Source organism: Mus musculus, chromosome 4, assembly GCF_000001635.26.
Source record: "Mus musculus strain C57BL/6J chromosome 4, GRCm38.p6 C57BL/6J".
NCBI classification, from domain to species: Eukaryota; Metazoa; Chordata; class Mammalia; order Rodentia; family Muridae; genus Mus; species Mus musculus.
The window spans coordinates 53,470,660-53,492,901 of NC_000070.6; the positions used below are offsets into that span (position 1 = coordinate 53,470,660).

A 22,242-nucleotide genomic window follows, 5' to 3' on the forward strand; every position below is an offset into this window, starting at 1 on the left:
GCAAGCCTGAGTTTTACTTGATGTTACATCGTGGGGCGGTCTCACAGGTGTTTGGGGTGAGTATTTGTGGGAGTCCCTTTCTTTGATGCCGCCTAGAGCAGTTTCCTGGACTGCACTGGCAAAGGGCATGAAGAGCGGTGCGGAGGTGACGATGGGAAGAGAAGCTGGAGTTTGAGCAGGTGGGGGCTCCTTTCCCTGCTGTGCCAGCGTTTTCTCCTCACACTCCTGCCCCTCATTCTCCAGGAAGAGCCTTACTTCTGCCCAGCCTATTTTTAGCATGAAACTTTCTAATGAACTTTGAAGTGTTCTGATCTGTCTTCAGTGTCAGGTAGATTAACTTAAACATTTCTTTCTGATGGTTTTGATGTTGTGTCCCTTTGTAGTTGACGTTTATACCAAGAAAGTAGAAAAAGACTAATCTGGAGAAGTGGGAGCCAACATTCTCTTTCTTCCTCCATAATTAAATGGTATTAATGAAACTTGAGACAGAAAATACATTATAAGTCAGATTTAGTCCCCTCCCCTTCCCTGGCTTTCATATTTGCATGTATTGTTTTACATAGCTCTCAAACCAGAGTATCGATTGAAATTTCATCCCATGTTTTTATGCAACCTTTATCATAATCATCTTTATGTTACTATACAGTTTTCTTAATTATTTTTATGATTGCTTAATATACCATTTTCATATTGAACAGTTTTCTATTGTCTAGCTAATTTCTAATTATTTCTCATAATATAACAGTGCACTGAACATATTATGCACAGTTATTATTCTGTTGTAGATTATTTCAGTTGGGTTCTTGAAGTATATTGCCAAATTACTTTCTGAAAGTGACTAACCAGTTCATATTACTGTGTTAACGTAGCTTTAAACAATGTTGCCAGCCTTTGGTGTGAATATTTTTCAGCAGAAATATCTACCTAACCACAGCCCTCATAACCATGTTTTTAAAATATAGTGAGACATGCCTGGACAGGTCGGTCAGCAGTTAGGATGCCCACTACCTTTACAGACGACTCAGGTTTAAATGTCTCCAGAACCCATGTTGGGTCACTCATTACCACCTGGAACTCTAGCACCAGGGGGTCTGAGGCCCTCTTCTCAGACACACACACCCACACACACACCCCAATAACATCCCAGTATCATCATCATCATCACCACCACACCACTACTGTCATTATCATCATCATCTTTAAAAAGAAATACAGTAAGTGAGGTTATGTTGTTTTCATCCCAATTTCCCGGAGGCTTTGTGAATCAATAATTTTTGATGAGTTTCACTATAAAGGCTTAGAGAAGTTGTCTGCAAAACCTAGACTTAGGAGGACTAAAGAGATGCCTCAGCAGTTAGGAACACTGGCCGTATTTCCAGAGGACCTGGATTTGATTCCCAGCACCTACCTGATGGCTCTTAACTGTCTGTAACTCTAGTCCAGAGGATCTAGTGCCCTTTTCTGGTCTCTGTGAGCACTAGGCACACACATGGTGCAGAGTCATATATGCAGGCAAAACACATGTGCTCATAAAATTAAAAAAAGAAATTAAAAAAATTTTTTCTAAAAAAAAATCTAGAGTTTATTTACCACTATTTACAAAAATATAGACTTTATTTTCTGACATAACCATTAATGAACATCTGAGAAATAGAGCTGTAGGAAAAGGAGCCAGCCTGTGGTACAGTGGGAATTATCTATTGCAGGAGAGGCAGGGAGGATGTTTGCCCCTCAACATCTCATCCCGTGGTTAGGAAACCTAGCCTTGTTGATTCATTCATTAAGCAATTACCCAGAGCCTGCAATGTAACAGGCTTTCCTCCATTCATGGGGGTATAGTAGTAAACAAAATCAAGAAGTCCTGGCCCCCAAATATACTGTGAGACAGACTGTCTAAGGGAAGATTCTGTACATGTTGGATTTTTTAGGGGGAGAATGTTTTAGCCCCTGTATATGCAGGGCTGACTTCTGTTTTAAACAGACATGTCCTTACCCTCCAGAAACTCATATTGTACCAGGAAATAATTATTTAGACTAGTAATTACTGTGTTGGTAATACTCACACACAGGGTGTGGCCAAAGAGAGTTAAAGAACAGAGCCTGACTTACACTTGAGGGGCTCCTAAATTTCTTTTCCAGTATGGGAAGGATATGATGCCTGTTTGCATTTGTGTCATGGAGCTGAGCTACATTTCCATCCATGGCTACTGTGGACTGAAGATACCTTCATTGACTAAATGCCTAAGTTTAACTTAAGTCATAAACATACTCAGATTCACCTACACCTATGTGCTTTCTTATGACTATGAGATTTTTATGTTGCCTCTCATAGGTTGCTGGAACTTCCCAAAACACAATTGGAATAAGAACCTTTTAAAAAAAATACCCATGAAAAGATTTTTCCAAAGTTATAGGATAGCAAGAAAACCCAGGAAATTGATTAGTATTCTAGAGACGAGCCATACCAGTGGTTCACCTCTGGGTCACCTAAGACTATTGAAAAACACAAGATATTTACAATACAGTTCATAACAGTAGCAAAATTACAGTTATGAAGTAGCAACATAAAGAATGCAATGGCTGCACGGGTCACCAGGACATGAGGAAGTGTTTTGAAGGGTCGCAGCTTCAGGAAGGCTGTGAACCATTGGGAGATGCTTGGTTCTGTCTGTCTGTCCTGGACACCATTAGCTACTGAAGTTTCAACATCTGTAGGATGTAATAGGAGTCAAATGGATCCTATAAGATAATTTTAGGAGATTAATTTTACCTTTCAAACACTGCTTCAGATGGATTCAAAGGAAAGAGTTGCTGGTAATTATACTGCTCAAGGATTGTAGGCAGCTATTGCCTGGCAGTGCAAGAGGCAGAAAGTGTGGTTAGCAGTGTTGCAGAAAGCACTAACCTGGTGTCTGCAAGAAGTGGAGTTACCAAGAAGGCAAGGAACAGACCCATGGTTCTTTCTGTAAGAGGGGTTGGAGGTATCATGGTGGCATTGGTAACATATCTCCCTGGGATCTTTCTGTCACTACACACAGCTCAGAAAGTAACTCTAACTTGCCTTTTCCTTGGACAGGTTGAATGCTTCTGGCTTAGCATAAAGTTCATGAACTTAGAAAAGTAGTTAGACACAGACGTCCGTATCTTTCCACTCAGTGTATCTTATTACTGTTAACTGCCTGTTAAAAATCAGACTTCGATTTCCACATTCACAATATAAATGCCCATCGCCAGGCTTAGCAAATGAAGCAGATTTGCTAAGGGAAATGTAAGTAGTTACACACCCCAGGTCCTTGACCGAGCTTACCCACAGGACAGGCAGTGTCTTTCAGAAATCCTATTATGAGATTTTATTTGCAGGTGCGGTGAGCACAAGGCTGAAAGCCTCCATGTTTTATTCCTCCCGACTTCATCATGCCTGCTCACCCTATTGAAAACTGCCAAAACGATGCACATCAGTTCTTTTATTCTTTTGTTACTACTCTGTGCAAATAAAAGCATCTTGGGGGATTTAATGATGCAGTGTGTCCTTGGAGGGAGCTTTGGGAGAATCTGACTACACAATTCTTTGTCTTTAATATGAGAGGCTTTTCTGTAAGGCAGATTGACAAGAACCAAATTAAGCCCTCATGGGTAGGCTAGTATTGCCACATAAGAGCCTGAGTCACACACATTTCCTGTGTAGCATTAACCTCTGATAGTGACATATCCAGTGTGTTTTAGGAATGGACCAAGGAGCAGTTGGAATGGTAGAAACTAGAGTAGAGCTTTGGAACTATCAGACCATCTTGGAAATGGCTTGTTTAAGCCAGGAAATAAGGGCTGATGCTCATGTTAAAATTAAAAAAAAAAGTTGCAAATTACCCCAGTAGCCCAGGGGTGTGGGCCAAATGAAAGGCCATATCAAAGCTAGCATCACCATTCATAGGCACTGGGCTTTTTATTGTAATCTGGGAAAGGCAGCAGCAGTGGATTTGTGCTGGAAAGGTTTAAGTGGCAGACAGGATGGGTGACCTGTGTGTGCTTGTTGTTATATCCTGGCTTCAGGTTCTGTGCCGGCCTAGCCTACCAGCTTCATGCTCCTTATTGCTGATCCGTGTGCATGCATGCAAGCACGCACATGCACGTGACTACTACATGGATAACCCAGATTTTGACTCAGTTCCAAAGTTTTGGTACCTTGTTATATGGGCGATGGATGTTTGAACACCTCCTGGCTATGATTTGTCTTGTATTTGCCTGCAGGCTTAACCTTCCCTGGCTTAGTTCCAGGTTGTAGCAACCCTTGCTATATGGCACCAGCCAGTATGTAACTCAGGGTTAATAGGTATCTCACCAGTGACATGTACAGGAAAATACTGTTCAGGAAGCTTGGTAGATGCAGTCCTTTGCTACGGGTTAAGAAACCAGAAGCTATTTTTCCTCATTTCTAGAATCTTTTCCTAGATGAAGACAAAAACCTATAAGCATATAAAAAAATTCTGAGAGATAGCCAACTTAGTGTTTCTGTTTGTTTTCTACTAAACATTTGTGAGTGGAAATAAATTTCCTACTTGGCAGTGGATGGTTCTCTGTCATAGCGCGCAAGAATTTTTAGTGTGTTTGGAGGCACATGACATTCCGATTTAGAAGAACACTGAAGGATCGTTTCAGGGTTTGCGTCAGCGTGCAGGCTGCAGGCGATTACCAGGTGATTCCAACAGGGAACCCTTTCCCAGTGGGTCCCTGTCTGCTTCCACAGCAGCTCTTACACCCCTCTGTGTTGGCGCTGTTTGCTGTGTCACAGTGCTTGGCTTATGTCTTTCCCACTAACCGAGAGCTCCGTAAGGGCAGGCGGTGTCTCACCTGTCTTGGAATCACAGACGCTCTGTGTAGTCTGCAGTGCTCATTGAGGAGCTATTAAAATGCGGAGGATCCCGTCCCGCAGGCAGACACAGGCTAGCTGACCTTTTGGTGGTGTGTTTGCTGTTGGAAACCATGCATATAGAAACGTGGCCTTTTGTAAAGGGAGTTTCAGAGCCTGCCATGATATGTTATTGTATTGCTTTAGGAATCTTCCCGGGAAGCTTTGCATGTCTGTCCTAACTAGGGTAAAGTTTACACACAGTAGACACAGTACAAGCAGGGGACAGAGGACATTCGTCTTTGTCTTTAGCTGTTTCCTGGGCCTTTTTCATTTGGAGAGTTTACCCTTCTTCTTTCTCCACATTTGAGACCTAGTTGGCGCTTTTAAATCCAGATTGTTGCCTTTGCCAGTCTGATCTTTTTATAGCTTCTTAATCCGTTTTGCTCTGCCTAATTCTATGAAGTAGATTCCTATCTACCAGCCCTCTCCCGTGGCCTGCCCAGTTACAGCTGGTGCTCTCCAGGCACTTGTGACTAGTAAACTGAACTAACTAGTTACAGCTCAGCACCTGCCAACATTTCTGTATGCTGGTGTTAGCTACAAATAAGTTCACTGAATATATTTCTCCATGACATAATATTGAAAGTTGTACAGGTTGATATCCTAAAGAAAATTCGTATCCTTCACAAAGCTCATCGGCTTCTTGGGAGGCCATTGGTTCAGCTCTTAAGAGTTTGGGGTGAATATAGGGTCAGTCATACAGTTGTTTAGAGCTTTGATGTTTATAAGAGGTATTGCAGAAACTAAAACGTTAGATGCCCATGCAGTGTAAAGTGTAGGAATGTAGAGATGCCAAGTCTTGTCCTTATCTAGCTTTAAGGATATGAGAACATAAATAATATGAATGACATATGTGGTCTGGCATAGAAGAATAGATACACATTTTTTATGTAGTATTTGTGTGCGTGCGTGTGTGTGTGTGTGTGTGTGTGTGCATGTGCGTGTGTGTGTGCGTGTGTGTGCATGTGCGTGTGTGTGTGCGTGTGTGTGTGTGTGTGCGCGTGTGTGTGCACTTGCATGCTCTATTTGTCTTATTTGGCATAAATTTCTGATTCCTGAGACATGTGCTTCGACTTCTTTTATTATCTTCGGAAAACTTTTCAGTTACTATGTCTTCAAATATTTCCCATTTCCTCCCATCTTCCTTTGGTTCCTGCTCTGCGTATGTTAGGTCATGCCATCTTTGTCATACCCTTTGAATTGTGTGCTTCTGGTTTCTGAGTTGGAATTCTTTTCTGTTTGTGTTGGGTACCTTGACGTTACTCATCACGAACTTGGCCATATTTATTTACAGACAAGCCCGGCTGTGCTTGTTTTAAATTGTTTTTTAAACGTCCAGTATGTCCTGGAGAATTTCTTCGCATTGTTCTCTCCGTGCTAGAGTTTGAGAACTTAGGTTTCAGGGAAGTGTTCCCTTAGTCTTCATTTCCTTTCCTAAATAATCAAAGAGTGGAGATTGTACAATACTGATGGGGATGTTTTGAGGATTGAAAGAGGTCGTGAGTACAGTAGGAGTCTTTGCTGAGACCTTTCCTCTCTCCCTCCTGCTCTCAGACACTCATTAAAGGGCAACTCCGCATGGTTACTTGGTTCTGTTTAGTTCCTAAGTGGTAAGATTTTGTGAGAGGAGAAAGACCGAACGTTTATCGGCAGTCTATATCAATCTCCTGTAGAATCTGACGGAAGAATAAAACTCACGTTTTAAAGTGCACCTGCAGCCCATTTTCTGGGTCTGTATGAGATGTTAATTGGAAGAAACAGATAGCATTAAATCCAGTTGTCACTTGGTTACATCTGTTAAAAAAATCATTAAAAATTTTCAACTGTTGGGCTTCTTGGCTCGCTTGAGAAATTTCATAGCTCATAATATGCCTCACTCAGTTTTCCCACACCTACAGGATGTTAACGTTATCATCCTGGTTTCCGAGTATTTGCAATGTGAAGAATTGCTAATGCCACTTACTGACTGCTAATAGGAGGATTTAGCAGTCTTACTGGAGTTGACTTTGGAGTCATGGACTTGGAATTGAAATCCTGGCTGCACAACTCTGAACAAGCAACCTTGAGCTGCTTATTTAATTTTGGAGCCCAAGTTTGTTCATCTTTGAAGCAAGGATGGTACCTGCATCAGCAAGACCAAGTGTGTATAAAGCTTTAGGTATAGGAATTCCTGCTTAATAAGAAACCAGTCGTTGGTAGCATTATAAATGGCAGCCAGAATAAAATATCCTGCCATTAGACCAATAGTTCAATATAACTAAAAGGGAAAGAGAGTTTAGTATTCTTACACCTTTTATGAAAAAAGGTCACATTGTAAACAAATTTTTAACATTGTTTAACAATTAGGAGGGTGGTTAAACTAAAAAGTGAATATTGATGTGTAATAAAAAATAACCAAGAATCCAGTGCTTTTGAGTGACCCATACTGTCATGAAGCCTGCTCTACTCTTCTGGACTGTCTCCTTTGTTATAATGTGTGGCCCAGCTGCCCTTCTATGTTTCCAGTCTCCCTGGATTCTGTCACCATTTTTTCTTTGTAACTCTCATCCTCCCTCCTTACATTCAGTAGAGCTTTGTTGTGTATTTGGCACAGCAGTGGCTCACAACAGCTCTATCTGTTGCAGAGTTGAGTCTTTGTATTTGTCTTGTCATACTGAAGATCCTCTGGCTTTATGCTGTAGATGGAAACTTAAGCAGCAACAAACTGAATGTTGAGCTGAAAATGGTTGCAGATGAAGAAACTCCATCAGTCGGGGGCTCTGACCCTCCTATGCATTGGGTTTAAGACAAACAAACAATAGTGTTTTCCAGTAGAGCTGGAAATTACGCTTTGTAAGTTACTGTGGAGTAAATATAATGAATTTTGGAGGTCTCCAGATACTGTGTCTGTGAGTAATTTTCCTGCAATGGGCACTATTCAAGACTGAAATTATTTAATACAAAGAATCATTCTTTTTTCACACAGTGAGCAGCTGTCTTCCCAAGTACAGACCACAATTCAGGCATTGGGACAACTTAAGAATAATGGTGTTACTTTGTAGTTGCTTTTCTTTCCATCCCAAAAGTTTGTACCAAAGTACAATCCTGATCTTAGATTTGTAGAGTTGGAAATAATGTAAGAGATCCAGTCTCTCTCTTTCCCTGCCATTCAAGGAGATGAAGCAATTTATCTGAAGTCAGCTAGTTAATAGCAGAGTCGGGGAGAGGAGTCCCCATCTGTTAATGCCACAGTGCTGCTCTCCTCTGGAGGAAACTGCCTACTCATTCCTGGGTCCCACCCCTAGTTAGTGTCCTCGGTGAGGGTTTTTTCCATGACTAGTTAGTGTTCTTTTGTTTTCTTGTGTGGGTGTCTGGGAACACGCTAACAGTATTTTTGTTGTAACAGTTGAACAGTGTAAGGCATAAGGAGACGTTTGTCTTTAGTGCTTTAGGAGTCAGAAAGAAATGGTTGTAGCTCAAGTTCTCTGCCTTCATTGTTGCTAGGCAGTTATTTAGTTGTGTATGACATATAATGTGTGTGGTGTTTGTGTGCATGTGAAGGTCAGAGATTAACATCTGATGCCTTCCTCAGTCACTCTTGACAGCACACACACACACACACACACACACACACACACGTACACGCGTGCACACACACACATCATTCTTTCTTCTATGTGCATGCCCTACATATAGTATGCATGTAGCGGTCAGAGAAGAACTTGAGTTGAGGGAGTCAGTTCTCTCCTCTCCTGTGGATCCTGGGGGTTGACTTGAGTTCAGCACATGTTGTGGTAGGAACCTTTGTCCATGGGGCCCTCCATCTTATTTTTGGAGACACAGTCACATACTGAATCTGAAACTCCCTAATCCAACACGACTTGCTGCTGACAAGTGCCACAGATCCTCTTGCCTTGGTCTGTCCCCAACTAGGATTGCAGGTGCATCCCTGCATACCTGATGTTTTTACCCATGTGCAGACAATCAACTCAGATCCTTCACCAAACGATCTTTCTTTCCATCTCAGAGGTGGCTATTTTTAAAAAGATTTATTTATTTTATGTATAGGCATAGCTGCATGTATACACGTGTACCATGTGCCCATGGAAGTCAGAAGGTGTTGACTCCTTTGGAACTGGAATTACGATAGTTGTGAGCAACCACATGGGTGCTGGGAATTGAACTCAGGTCCTTGTAGGCAGCTATTTTAATGGGAGCTTCCTAACCTTGAACTTTGGATTCCTAAGAAAATCATATAAATACATGTGTATATTTTAAGACAAGAATCTGGAGCTTTCATCAAAGGATATGTAGTTTAACACGGTTGTTTAGAAGGAGAACTAAGCCTGATTATAACTAAGTACTGTCATACCACAGGATGTCACCCCTGTCTCCATTGCCTTCTGCTCGGGCCCTTCCCACTGACAGCTCTTCCTGAATTGCTCGTATGGAACCAATAAAGGCTTCAATCTACTTCTTGCAGGGAGGTTTCCCCTGACTTTTCTTTTTTTTTTGAGATTACAACCTTTCCCCTTTTCCCTTTTGTCTCTACGAACCCTCCCGTACACCCATCCCTGACATCCTTCAATTTCAAGGCCTCTTTTCCAGTAGTTGTTATTGCATGCATATATGATGAATATCCAAATATTTCTAAATATACCCTACTTAGTTCACATACCGTCACTTGCATCTAGGTTTTCAGGGTTGACCATTTGGCCCTGCACAGTCAATTGGTGTGCTCTCTCCTGGGGCAGACCATCTCTCCTGCCCCCAGCTTTCCATGGTTGCCTACAGTTCCTGTGTGAGGCCTTCTTCCCTCCCCTGCTCCATTCTCAGGACAGGGTGTGAGATTTAGGGATGTTTGCTCCTTAGAGTGTTCAGGAGGGTAATTTCATGGCCGTTTGATTTGAAAAGGATGTGAGGGCTGACTGATGCACTAAGAAAAAAAGTTGAATTGGAATTCCAGTCAGTACTTTGCAAATGTACGGTCAGAATGTCTGTACTTCTGTAGGTAGGAACCTCTGCATTTGAACTAGAAACATTTGCATTTTCTAGGATACTGTGAAAATCCAAGGATAGTGGCTTAGCAGTTGCTCATGTCTATCTAGAAAAAAAAAATGAGTATTTCCTTCTTGAATTGCATTTAACTTAGACAAATCTACTTCATAAGAAGCATTTGATGGGCTTCCCTTCCCAAAAGAGAACATAGAGAAAGCATGTTCTCATATGTTTGCATATGTTTGTTTCTTTGTCTAGCATCTGCACAGACAAAGACAAGCTCACACAAACGGAAGAGCATGTTCATTGGTTTGTTCATTTCAGGAAGCCCTCACTGAGAACATATAAAGGTTTAGGCATTATCTCAACTGATGGGAAAGGAGGCTGGCCTGGTCTTTTGCTAGGCTCACCGTATGCTACAGAATAATAACGGTTCAGGGCTGGGCTTAGCTTGGCTGGTAGGTGCTTGCCCAGTATGTATGATGCCTTGAGTTTGATCTCTAGCATCACAATGAGCCAGATGGATGGCTCACAGCTGTAATTCTAATACTCAAGATACAGAAATAGAAGCAGGAGGATTAGGAGTCCAATGTCATCCTTGGCTACATAAGGAGTTCAAGACCAACCCGAGCTACATTAGACATTGTCTTAAAAGAGGAGTAGAAAAGAATAACAATTCGGCATGCTAAATATTTCTGTGGAGTACCACAGAAACTTTCCATGTTAATTTCCATGTTAATGACTGCCAGGGGGAGAAGTGAGACCAGAGCCACTTTGCTGTTGGCCATAGAAGCTAGGGTTGACTTCACAAAGACATTGTCCAGATATAAAAGGATGTGGGTAGAAATGGTGTGCTTGTACCTTGCCAGTTTTAATGAAAATTGGCTCTTACCTGTTCTCTTACTTTGTGTTTTGAATTAGAGCTCCAAACGAGAATGGAAGCCATTGGAAGACCGTAGCTGCACAGACATACCATGGCTGCTTCTCTTTGTTCTCTTCTGCATTGGGATGGTAAGGACACCCATGTTAACCACACCTCAACTTTGGATGCAAGGGAATGATGGGGGCGGGGGGGGGGGAAGTAAGACCTTCCAGTGTATCTATGGGTATGTATGCATCTCATCTCTTCCCTACTGTTTATAACTGGGATCATTGCAGGGCCTAAGGTACGATGGGGGCAGGGGGTATTTTCCTTTTTTTTACAGTTCAGTAGTATTTGATATCCTTTTGGTATTTTGCTTTATTTTGTTTTATTTGTATGAAAACTGAGATGAAAATGAAGGACCCAGTGGGAGTCTTAGCTTCTTCACCCAGTCCTTTGTGAGAACCAGAATCCCGAGTACCAACTCCTGTCACACAAGCCTCATGGCTGTCTTTGGGCCAGTCTCTTCTTTTCCAAGGAACTTGTCATTCCTTTAAAAGAGTGAACGTTAGCTATCTTATATCCACCACACTTTGAACTCTCATAGTTTTGAGTTCTTTTTCCAGGGAAAGAGTCTGCTCAGTGCTTTGTTCCTTATGTCAGTCCTAGGCCCCAACCTACCATTCACTATGATGAATGGCATCTCTCTGATGGCAGTCCAGACATCTGCCGATTCCATACTTGGTAGAGAAGATGAGAATGGGCATCTGTGCAAGGTGCTGGGTTTGTGGCGCACCTACTCTGCCTTGCCAGAATTTGGCACTCATGGATGTGGTTGCTGCCAGGTGCTAGGCTTCAAAATAATAGACATACAGCTGCTTTAGCACTGACTGGTGTTTGGAGCTTTGAAGGGCTTAGGAATACTCATCTGGCTCATCACCTCCAGTTTATAGATTAAAGTATGAAACCTACAGAGGAAGCTGAGAGGACCACCCTTAGGCCACGTGGCAGTGAGTGGAAGAGCTGCTTAACAGCTCTGCGATTGGTCAGTGCTTTCTATCACCCTCTTCAGAGGAACTGCACAGCGGATCACTCTCTGTCTCATGGTCTCTTAACTCAGAGTGCAATCGTACTGACTCCAGTAGCCCAGGGCTTATAAGTTGATTTTTAGCCACATTTTTCTGCCTTTTCTATACAGGTTCCTTTTGGACTTACTGCTTTTCGTTTGTAATAAAAGTCTTCAAGATTCTTGTCTCTCTTTATACCATCATGTAAGCAAGTAGCCACAGCTGTAGTCAAGGTTCTAGTCCCCAGCAGAGGAAAAGGAAACAGTACATTTGAATGAAATATGATACGTTCAGGAAAATAAGCAGTAGTTGTTTTAAAGATAAAAGTACACTTTGTCCAAATTTGGGAAACACCGGAAAGGTCAACATGCTAACTGTGGCCTTATGAGCTATTGTTGAAGAGTTTGCTTCCTTTAGTGAATGACAGATATTCCAACATGTGTGAATATTCATGAAGAACCAGCCTACAGCTTCCCCACACCCATTGTAACCCCAGGACAAATAGCAACTAACCTTCAAAATTATGTTTCCAAAAACATGTGCCATGCCACCCAAGGTGCTTTTGATTTTCTGTGCTCAAATAGCCCAGGAAAGTGCAATCATTAATGTTAATAGACTGATTTAGGAGTTACTTGAGCGCTAGGAGCTGTTTACTGAAATGTTTTAATGCAGTGGTAATTAATATAATGTTGATTTCATCACGATGGTAGTTAAGACCCACTGTGTGTGCTTTTAAATATAGGCACAGCATTATTGGTTTTGGAGTGAATCTTTAAATGGGTTACTTTCTCATGGCATTGACCTGATGTCAGGTAGTGAAGAGATGGAAGGAATCAAGAAGTTCCACTGCCCATCTCACAAGCGTAGCGGAGGCTCATAGTTTTGCTTCTGGTTCTGGGTTTTGTTTTATATGGTTTTTCATTCACCCCACTTGAAATTCATTCCATAGCAAACCATATTCCAAACATTTGGATAACGATTGAGAAGGCTCAGTGGGCAAAGGAGCCCTCTGCCAAGCCTGGTGAATGAGTATAGTCTGCAGGACTCACAGGGTGGAAAGAGAACCAGTTCTCTCAAGCTGTCCTGTGACCTCATGTGCATGCATGCAGCATGTACAAAGAAGGACAAAATTTTAACATCAAAATATTGGAGCATATAATGTGTAGAGTATCTCGGGGACAGAACCCAAGTCTAAACGTAGAATCCCTTCATGTTTCGTATATACCTGATAGCCACACCCTGCAGGTAATTTTATGTAGTTTTGGTTGCAGCTCATCAGAGGAGGTCACACATGGAATTTTCCACATGTGTCCCATGTTGGTGCTCAGAAAGTTCCAGATCTTGATGCATTTTAGATTTTTCAGGATTTCAGATGGGAAATGTAATCTGAATTCATTTTTATTCTTTTAATTTTCTGAACAATGTTCTTCACTAATGTTAAAAGAATTCTTCATTTGTTAGTGTATTTTATTTATGTGTGCTTTCCTTGCATGTATTTTGGGTACTACACGTGGGCCTGGTGCTGGCAGAAATCAGAAGAGTGTCAAGTCTCCTGGAGCTGGAGTTCCAGAGGGTTGTGAGCTCCCATATGGGTGCTGGGAGTTGAACCTGGGTCCTCTGCAAGAGCAACAAATGCTTTCTAACCACCAGGGCCATCTTTCCAACCCCAGCTAGAATTTTAAAAACAAACACTCAACAAACATTTGTTGAACATTGTTAATCTGTGTAATTCTCTGAATTATCCAGTGAGTGAAGCCCATGTATCCACAAGGTATAGTGATGTTAAATGTTAGCCTATCCAGTAAGTGGCAAAGATAGGAACTTTCCATGTTCTTTTCCGTGATTGGCCCTGCTTGCTGCTTCTTTGCTTTCTTTCTTTTCTTCTTCTTCTTTTTTTTTTTTTTTTTTTTTTTTTTTTTGGTTTTTCGAGACAGGGTTTCTCTGTACAGCCCTGGCTGTCCTGGAACTCACTTTGTAGACCAGGCTGGCCTCGAACTCTTGAACTCAGAAATCCGCCTGTCTCTGCCTCCCAAGTGCCTGCTTGCTTCTTTAATAGACCGTTTCCTAGTTAGCTTGTAGCCTGGTGTTTAGGCCTTAGCTTTATTGCCTATGCACAGTGTCTTCTTGGATATTTTAAGACCTTGTTCTCTCCCCTCACACCCCCATACGAATCCTTTATTTGCATGTGCCCATCTCCTTGTTGTGACTTACTCTTTGTTCTCAGTTACAAGGTTTTATTGCTTGAATTGTCAAGAACGTACAATGTTTTTCAAAGTAAATTGTTATCAGTTTTCTTGAGCTGCCATCATTCATGCTTGAATTTAATTTTGGGGAGGAGAGGGGGTGCAAAATCTTATTGGCAGGCTGAGATTTAATTCATAATCTTTTGGGCACAGCTTCCTGCGTGCTGGGTTTGCAGGGATGTGCTGCCGGGTCTGGTCCCTGTTGGCCTGGAACTTGCAACCCTGCTTCTGCTAGGATCTGTTCATCGTATCTGGCATAACCTTGCGCTTCCAAATTCCTGTGTTTCAGTCAAGTAGTTCTCAATTCTACCTGTACACAACAGTCATCTGAAATTTTTGTTTAGAAATCTCACTTTTCAGTCCCCGTTAATAATTGCTAGGCACCCCAGAGAGCTGAGGCAGGGGAGACTCTGCTCTGTGCTCTGATGCTTCATAGAAAGGAGTTGCAAAGTTGTGACATGACTGGAGTCTAGAAGGGGAACTCTGATTCTAGTGTTAAAGTCAGCTTCGAAGGTAGAAGATGTTTTAGGGAGGACACTTTGGAGACTAGGACGACAGTCCAAATAAGTGGTGAGAAACTCAAAATGTAGCACTTTGAAAAAGGAGAAAAAGAGGTGAAAGAAGCAGGTCAGTAACATTTACCAGTGGTTACAGTGGTAAGTAGGATTGGTAACAATGATAACTTTACCACTTGTTACCTTGGTAAGGAGGATCAGTAACATTTACCAGTAGTAACGTTTACCAGTGGTTACAGTGGTAAGCAGGATTGGGAACATTTACCAGTGATTACCGTGGTAAGCAGGATTGGGAATATTTACTGTGGTAATGTTTATCAGTGGTTACCATGGGCAGCACTGAGAGTCAAGTCAGCATGACTGAGGTTTTTGCTCTAGTGATTCTGGGTAGGACCTTTCAGTTTACATCCTAACCCATTTCTCTTAAGGTTCCCAATCATGGCTTCTATACGTACCAGGAATAGGCACCTAATTTTATGCTTCCCAAACCCAAATTTTCTGTTTGGTAAAGTGACTTGGGCCAGCTAAAGGGCCTGGTCCTCTTGTGGAAATGCGTATGAAAAGAGGGTCTAGAGATGGGAGATGAGTTTACCACAAAAAGGCAGGGATAAGAGGAGTGTCCCCAGTGCACGTGAGGCATCTGTTTACTGTAGGGTAGTGATTGACATATAGAAAGACGTTTCTGTCTCACATAGAAGTGTACACTATATTGATACATCTCATGTTTTACAGATTAAGGAAACCACAACACAGCTATATTCAATACGTGAACTAAGATTTTACAGTGGCAGCCTTAGTTCCAGGAGGAAGAAGGACTTGATAGAATCACATTGTTACCTGGAATCAGGAACAACAGAAGGTGTTTTTGTCTAAGACATGGAGCTGTGGAACAGAGTTAACTTATTTCCAGCTGGTGTCTGAGACTGACTGAACATCTCGGCCATACTTCTTCCTCGACATGGACTTATGGAGCTGGGGGAGGGGTGGTGGTGCGGAAAGAGAACAAAGAGCCCTCTTACTCCAGGTCTCCACATGCAGCCTGCAGACTCTAGATGGAGACCAGGGTGTACAGGAAAGCATGGTGACTGAGGAAGTGTGGACAAAGACTGTGGCTTAGGGACATGGAGAGTTTCCCAAGAGTACACCATCTTGAATGCAAGGTTGGAATTTTGGAGGCAGGTCTGAGGCTGAGCTGGATTTGGGAGCTGCTATATAGGTTCTGCTTTAGGGCCCTTCCTAATTCTCTAGCATTAGTGTAGTTCCCAGGGCATGATGTTGCTAGCAAGCATCCTAAGTGTGGGTGGGCTTGTGAGAGAGAGGCAGTGCAGTGCTGAGTTCCCTGTTGGATGTTCTCTGCCAGGATCATAGAGTAAAAGACTGTAGAAAATTACCAGAGGGATTTTGGCCCAGGTGACTACCAGGCTTTTGTTAAGTTCATTTTCTTTTCTGTTCTTTTTAAAAATAGTGGTAAAAGGGATTTAGCATATAATTTACCATTTTAATTTTGCTTTTTTCTTTTACTTTTGAGACAGGATCATCTGTGTAGTCTAGGCTGGCCTTACATTCCACAGTCTTCCTCCCTCAACTCCAGAGTGACAGAACCTGAGACTGCAGGCCCCTTGCTGCTATGCACAGTACCACTTTAACAATTTTAAAGTATACAGTTCAGCTAAATAAATCCGATTTTCTCTTATCACTGTAGTAAACCAAGTGAATTTTATATTCTCCCTGCAATTAGACCTTTAAGTTCCCCTCCCTCCCCTCGCTCACTTTTCTTTAGGTAGAATTTGGGATGTGGAAGAGCTTGGAAAAGACTTTAGTTCAGTCTTCTACACTAGGAAGACCACAGGCCAGAGAGTTCAGTTTCTGAGGCACATTAGTGCGAAAGGCAGGATCAGGTCTCTGTTCCTTGTATGGCTTTGTTGCTGTTTGTCTTTCTTTTCTTCCTTTCCCTGTCTCTGTCTGTGAAACTGAGTCTTAGATTTGGATTTCCATCCCTCTGCATCCCGTGTTTTCTTTTCCTTTAAGAATATTCTGGTTCCTTTATGGTATGTTTTGCCTCTGCATTTACTAAAAGAATGCTTATTGCGTAGAAGTTTCTGAGACTTGTCAAACACTGTTTTCCTTCCTCTTAAAGCAATGCATTCTATTAAACTTTAACAGAATCTGCAAGTCCAGTGTACTGACAAAAGCTTTGTTTGCGTAAGTGTGCTTTTGTGCCAGGCCTTCTAGTCTGACTTTAGCTGCTAGATCCTGATGTCCCTCCCAGTTGCAGGATTTTCGGAAGAGGAGGAGCAGAAATCAAGTATTATCCCACTGCTTTAAAAGTGTGATTTTGGGGAGACCGACCCACCCAGATTGCCAGCTATGATGTGTGGCGTTTGAGAAAGGGCTGGGCAGGTGTGTGGCCATGAACCACCACTCATCCCCCATTCACTATTTTTGGGGTATTCACATCTTCCTCCTCACCTCAGGTTTTTGTTGAACTCCCAGCCCCACACCTAGTGAAGACCATCTGCTCTGCTCAGTTGCTTAGTTAAAATGTGGGTGTGAAAATCAGACATAAAGTGTATCCTGATGGTGCACAAGTCTAAGCAAAAATCTTACTTAAGTAACGTTAGCCCTGTGGCGGGGGAGCAGCAGAGTTTCTTATTGTCAGTTGTCTTCCTCTCATTTGTAACTAGCACCCAGGTCTTGTCGTCACCCCATCCCTCAGCTCTGTGCCTTTATCTGCTTATAGCCACCCAGTTTACAAGTGGTCCATCTGCTGCTCTTCTTCATCCCCTCAGGCTAGCAGCTCCCAAAGCCCTTCAAAAGCTTGAATGTTTTCATCACGGTTCCCTTCCAGTAGCAGTGGTTGTGTTTTGCTCCACATTGACGAGCCTTTCTTCTCCCAAACATTCCCGTCTGTGGTGTGGTTTCCTTCTGCTGGGTGCCTTTTCCCTCCTCTATCTGGAAAGCCATTGAAGTATTGAATGTATTCTGAGTGCTTTCCCCCACCCTGTTTTAATTTCATGTACTGTGGGGTTTTTTCTCTCTTCTGAAATTATATCATTGCCTGTATTTGGATTTTTGTGTTTTTCTTTTTAAAGAGGTGGGAACTTTAATTAGCTTTGGCCTCGTTCTGCATCGGTGCTTGAACCAAGTGGGAAGTCCTTAGGATAAGAGTCCTGGTTTCTTACCCCTTATTATCTGTTACCCCACCCGTGCGGTTTTTCATACTCGGTGCTGTAGTGCTTCTGGAAGCTTCTAAGAACTTTGAATGACCTGTGTGAGAATATGACAATGTCTCATTTTAGCATACATATGTAACACTTATAATGTATAGAAGCATGCTCGAGAGAGAAGTGAGGTGGCGTCCAGGCAAGGGTAGGGAACCTGCCCTGTGGAACATCATGTGGAACCCTGAAAAAGAAACCAGGAGGGGAAATCCGAAACCATCTCAAGGAATCTGTAACAATGTTCCTATCAAATATAAGAAGAAAAACTATAAATAATGAAAGAGAAACATAACCTTTTAGTTGACCATTTTGCTGCTCTGGACTAGTAAAGAAGTTTAATTGTGATCCAAAAGTTTTTTGGATAATAACAAAAATATTAGCATTATTACTTATTTTTTGCCCCCCCCCCCTTTGCAAAATTTTGTTTGTTCTGACAAAGGTAACAGATGGCGGGTTTTGTCACTTCTTAGTACTGATGGCAGCCTCTGCGGGCCAAACAGCATTCATATTACTACTGACAGCTTCTATGTATTGGTCAGCTGCCAGGTAGCTGATACTTAGCCAGGGACTGGATCTGTGTTATCTCCTTTAGCTCTATCATTATGCTGAGAACAGACACGCTCAGCGTTAGAGATGAAGAGAGCAGAGTGCTTGGATCAAAGGTACCAGGTTCTAAGTATAGGGAGAGTCCAGACACTGAGCTCATTTAACCTGCGTTACTCCATGATCTTTCTTAGTACCCTTCTGTTGTTATAACAAGTTTTTTTCTTCTTCTTCTTCTTATAATCCTAGTGTATTCATCTCAGGTGCAGGGTGGAATTTTTCCAATGAATAGATGTGTAACATAGAACAAAGAAGTTGATATTAGGAACTCCAGCTGTAGTCTTCTAGGTTCTAATCCATTTTTTTATTAGATATTTTCTTTATTTACATTTCAAATGCTATCCCAAAAGTCCCCTATACCTTCCCTCTGCCCACCCACTCCCACTTCATGGCCCAGGCATTCCCCTGTACTGGGGCATATAAAGTTTGCAAGACCAAGGGGCCTCTCTTCCCAGTGATGACTGACTAGGCCATTTTCTGCTACATAAGCAGCTAGAAACACGAGCTCTGGGGGTACTGGTTAGTTCATATTGTTCCACCTATAGGGTTGCAGACACCTTCAGCTCCTTGGGTGCTTTCTCTAGCTCCTCCATTGGGGCCCCTGTGTTCACAAGTTCTTGATATAACAGTGCTAGTGTCACTTAGCATTGACTTGACGACGTCCACAGTGGACTCAGCTTTTTTCGGTGTATAGAGGAGAGGAATGGGAGCAGGGCAGCAGGGGAGTGAACTCAAGTGACCCAGCTGCCCCAGGGTCAGTGCGGGCAACTCAGCTGATGCTTTGAGGGGTGAGGCACTAGCACTGACCGAGGCATGCACCTCCCATTGTTGTCTCCAGTGTGTCCTACAACAGCCTTTGTGTTAAGGGATTGTAATCTCAGTTAGTAGAAGGGGAAACTTAGGTTTGAGCAAGTTTGACCAAAGTTGTACTCGTAGAAAATGGAGTCATCCGTGTCCCATTGACAACACAAGAGTGTATAACTCCAAAGGCCAGAGTCTCTCCTGTACATGCTCTGGTTTCTAATGACAGTCTATGAGCTGTGACTAAGCTCTTACTATAGTGCCGTTCAAGCCTTACCCCAGCTCGAGGAGCTCTGTATGCTTCATGCCCTCTCGTCAGGTGAGTCAGTTGAGGTAGGGAGTCGTTCAGAGACTAGGAAATTGGGCATGGGTTCCGTTCTGGGTCCACTTTCTCACTGAGGGCTTTTAGAAGTTTCTATGGAACAGATCTGTGCTATCATCTCTCATTACCTGCACAATGAAAGTCAGAAGAGCTCTCAAGAAATAAAAGAGTTGTTAGAAGTTTTTAGACTTTTTAGGTAAGGATGTGCAAAGGGAAAAATACTTTCCTCTGAGGAATAGCATGAGACTGAGGCATGCGCTTCTGCAGCCTGAGATCCTGCAGCATCATTTAGATAAGAATCGCTGCTGACCGTCTCTGCCTGTTTAACCTGACTAAAGAGAGTAGAACTTGTCCTCTCTCTGACTAGGTCCCATTACGCCCCGTCTCTAGTAGAGCCATTATCAGCCATCACTGGTCTTGCTCTTCTTATTCCCAGCGGGCTGTGGTGGATTGCTGGCTTCTCTTGCTTTACTGTGACCAGCCCCTGTCTGAGTTAGCCAGCACAGTGTAGTCCCCAGTGTCTGGGGACTTGCCTTTGGGACCTGGGCGAATTCCCATGAAATATGTGACCTTTACAGCCAGTGCCTCCTTACTTACCTCCCTCCACTCTCCAGTATTAAGAGTGAGCTTCATGATGTAAGTCTTGGGTCTTTTTTTGCAGGAAGGACAAAGTGTTGTGCTCACAGAGGTGATAATGAGTCAGACCTCACATGCTGTTGTTCTCGGGTTGTAACCCCCATTTATCCTTTGCTGTTCACTTACTGGATCCCCTTTCTGACCAAGTCACCTGCAGAATGACCACAGCTGGCTGTGATGCTCCACAGTGCTCTTGACTAGCTTCTGTGGCTCTGCTTAACTTACTCAGACCTCTGCAGGAGACGTAGAGAATGTATGATAAACTCCCTGCATGCAGCTTAGCTCAGAGCAGGTGTTCAAAATGGAGGCACTTCCATGAATGTCACAAAATGCAAAGGCGATCCCAAGGTGTGGAAGATTGGGATTTATTTTCTTCCAGTAGCAAACGGTATTCCCCTGTGGACTTCATGATGTTCCTATGCAGACCAGGGAAAAGAGTGTAATAGTGTTTGCTAAAAGGGAATATAGCTCTTTGTTCCCTTCAGCAGACAAAAGAAACTCATTATCATATCAAGTGGTGACTGCTGCTGTTGAAATGGTTTATTTGTGTGTGTTTTTTTCTGTTTCTTTTCTAGGGATTTATTTGTGGCTTTTCAGTAGCAACAGGTGCAGCAGCAAGACTAGTGTCAGGATACGACAGCTATGGAAATATCTGTGGGCAGAGAAATGCAAAACTGGAAGCAATACCGAACAGTGGTCTGGACCACACCCACCGGAAGTGAGTAGACTCTTGTATGGTGAACTGTCTGGAAGCTTGGGGGAAGCCTGGGAGGGTGTGATTCTCTTTGTACCTTACAGTTAGTGTCTGTGGGATATTTACATATACTTCTATACAGCGATTTTTTGTTTGTTTGTTTTTTGTTTTTTAAACCACTGCTGCTTTCATTTAACAAATACACTCTCCAGGAAACATATTTAATTGCCTGGTTAAATAGTGGATTAAAAAAAGCCTTGACTTGAAAGAGGCACTTTTGTGCTCTGTCTTTCCATTAGCCCTTAGGTTATGTTCTCCTTCTTAAGAAAATAAAGTAATATTCTTTGTATTAGGTTTATATTTAATGCAAGACTGAAGGATGATAATGGATATCAAAGCCTTAAAGTTATAAAGAAATATCTTGTGATGCAAGTATTGAAGTCTTTCCAGTTCTATAAAAGCTACAGACTGAGATAATTATTTTGGGCTCTCAGTATTCATCTTTAGGATGTCATGAAACTCCTGACCTTAATTGTCCTTACTCTTCAGGAGTTACTATTTTATTTCTAATATCAACAGGAAGATGCATTTCCTCCAGTAAACACATCATATGTATGATTGCTGAATGACATTTCAGGCCATGAGTGTGTATACCATCAAATTTCATTATCTTATATCAAGGCAAACCAGGTCTTCAGAATTAATAAAACTAATTGTACAATAACAAGGTTAATTAGTCTAGTATACTTTCTCGGGAGTGTCAGAGTAGATCGTAACAGCTTGTGATTTTGTGATTCTCTTGGTTAAATCTTGGGGCCCTTCTGTATAAGATGAGTTTGATGAGTTTATGAACTTGAAGAACTGTGATTAGTTGTTATCTTCTTAGAGACAGTCCTCCCTCTAATGAAGAAGAGATGGTGGAGGTCAAACTAACAAAGTTCTGAGTAACAGCAAGGAGTATGTACATAGCTTCCCACAGTTGACAAGCAAGGCAGGAGTAACAGAGGCTGAGCTACTTTGTTACTCTGAGGTGACCACCAAGGCCGAGTGGGTGGTTGGTGGGTGGTTGGTGGGCGGTGGAGGGTCCAGCACAGCCTGTGAGCATCTTGTTGCTGATGGCTTTTGCTACCCTGCCTAAGCTCCAGGAATGGACTGTGATGCCGGCCCCCACCCAGCTTCCCTTGAATCCATGGATTAAAAAAAAAAACACACAGACACACATTGCTCCATTTCAACTTGCCTTATTGGCTCAATTGCTGGACATTATTAAACTCCCGTGGCTAGCATGCCCTCCTGATACTCTTAACTCAGCACCCTTAATCTGTCTTCGGCTTTAGTTGCTCAGTTACCTTTAGTTCCAGCTCAGCATCCCCAACTTCTTACCTGTAAAAAGCG

The 22,242-nt window shown here is 42.4% G+C and overlaps 1 protein-coding gene across 7 annotated transcripts in view; it reads left to right on the forward strand.

Annotated features, from left to right (window-relative positions):
- Slc44a1 (solute carrier family 44, member 1) overlaps positions 1 to 22,242 on the forward strand; it is a 182,092-nt gene that overhangs the window by 30,273 nt on the left and 129,577 nt on the right. For all 7 annotated transcript variants that reach the window (XR_390309.4, XM_006537531.4, NM_133891.3 and 4 more), the window contains exons 2-3: positions 10,805 to 10,894; positions 20,729 to 20,871. Coding sequence is in view for 5 of the 7 variants with exons in the window: in XM_006537531.4 (XP_006537594.1) it covers positions 10,805 to 10,894; positions 20,729 to 20,871 (233 nt within the window). In the remaining 2 variants the exon portion in view is untranslated. The remainder of the gene's footprint in view (positions 1 to 10,804; positions 10,895 to 20,728; positions 20,872 to 22,242) is intronic.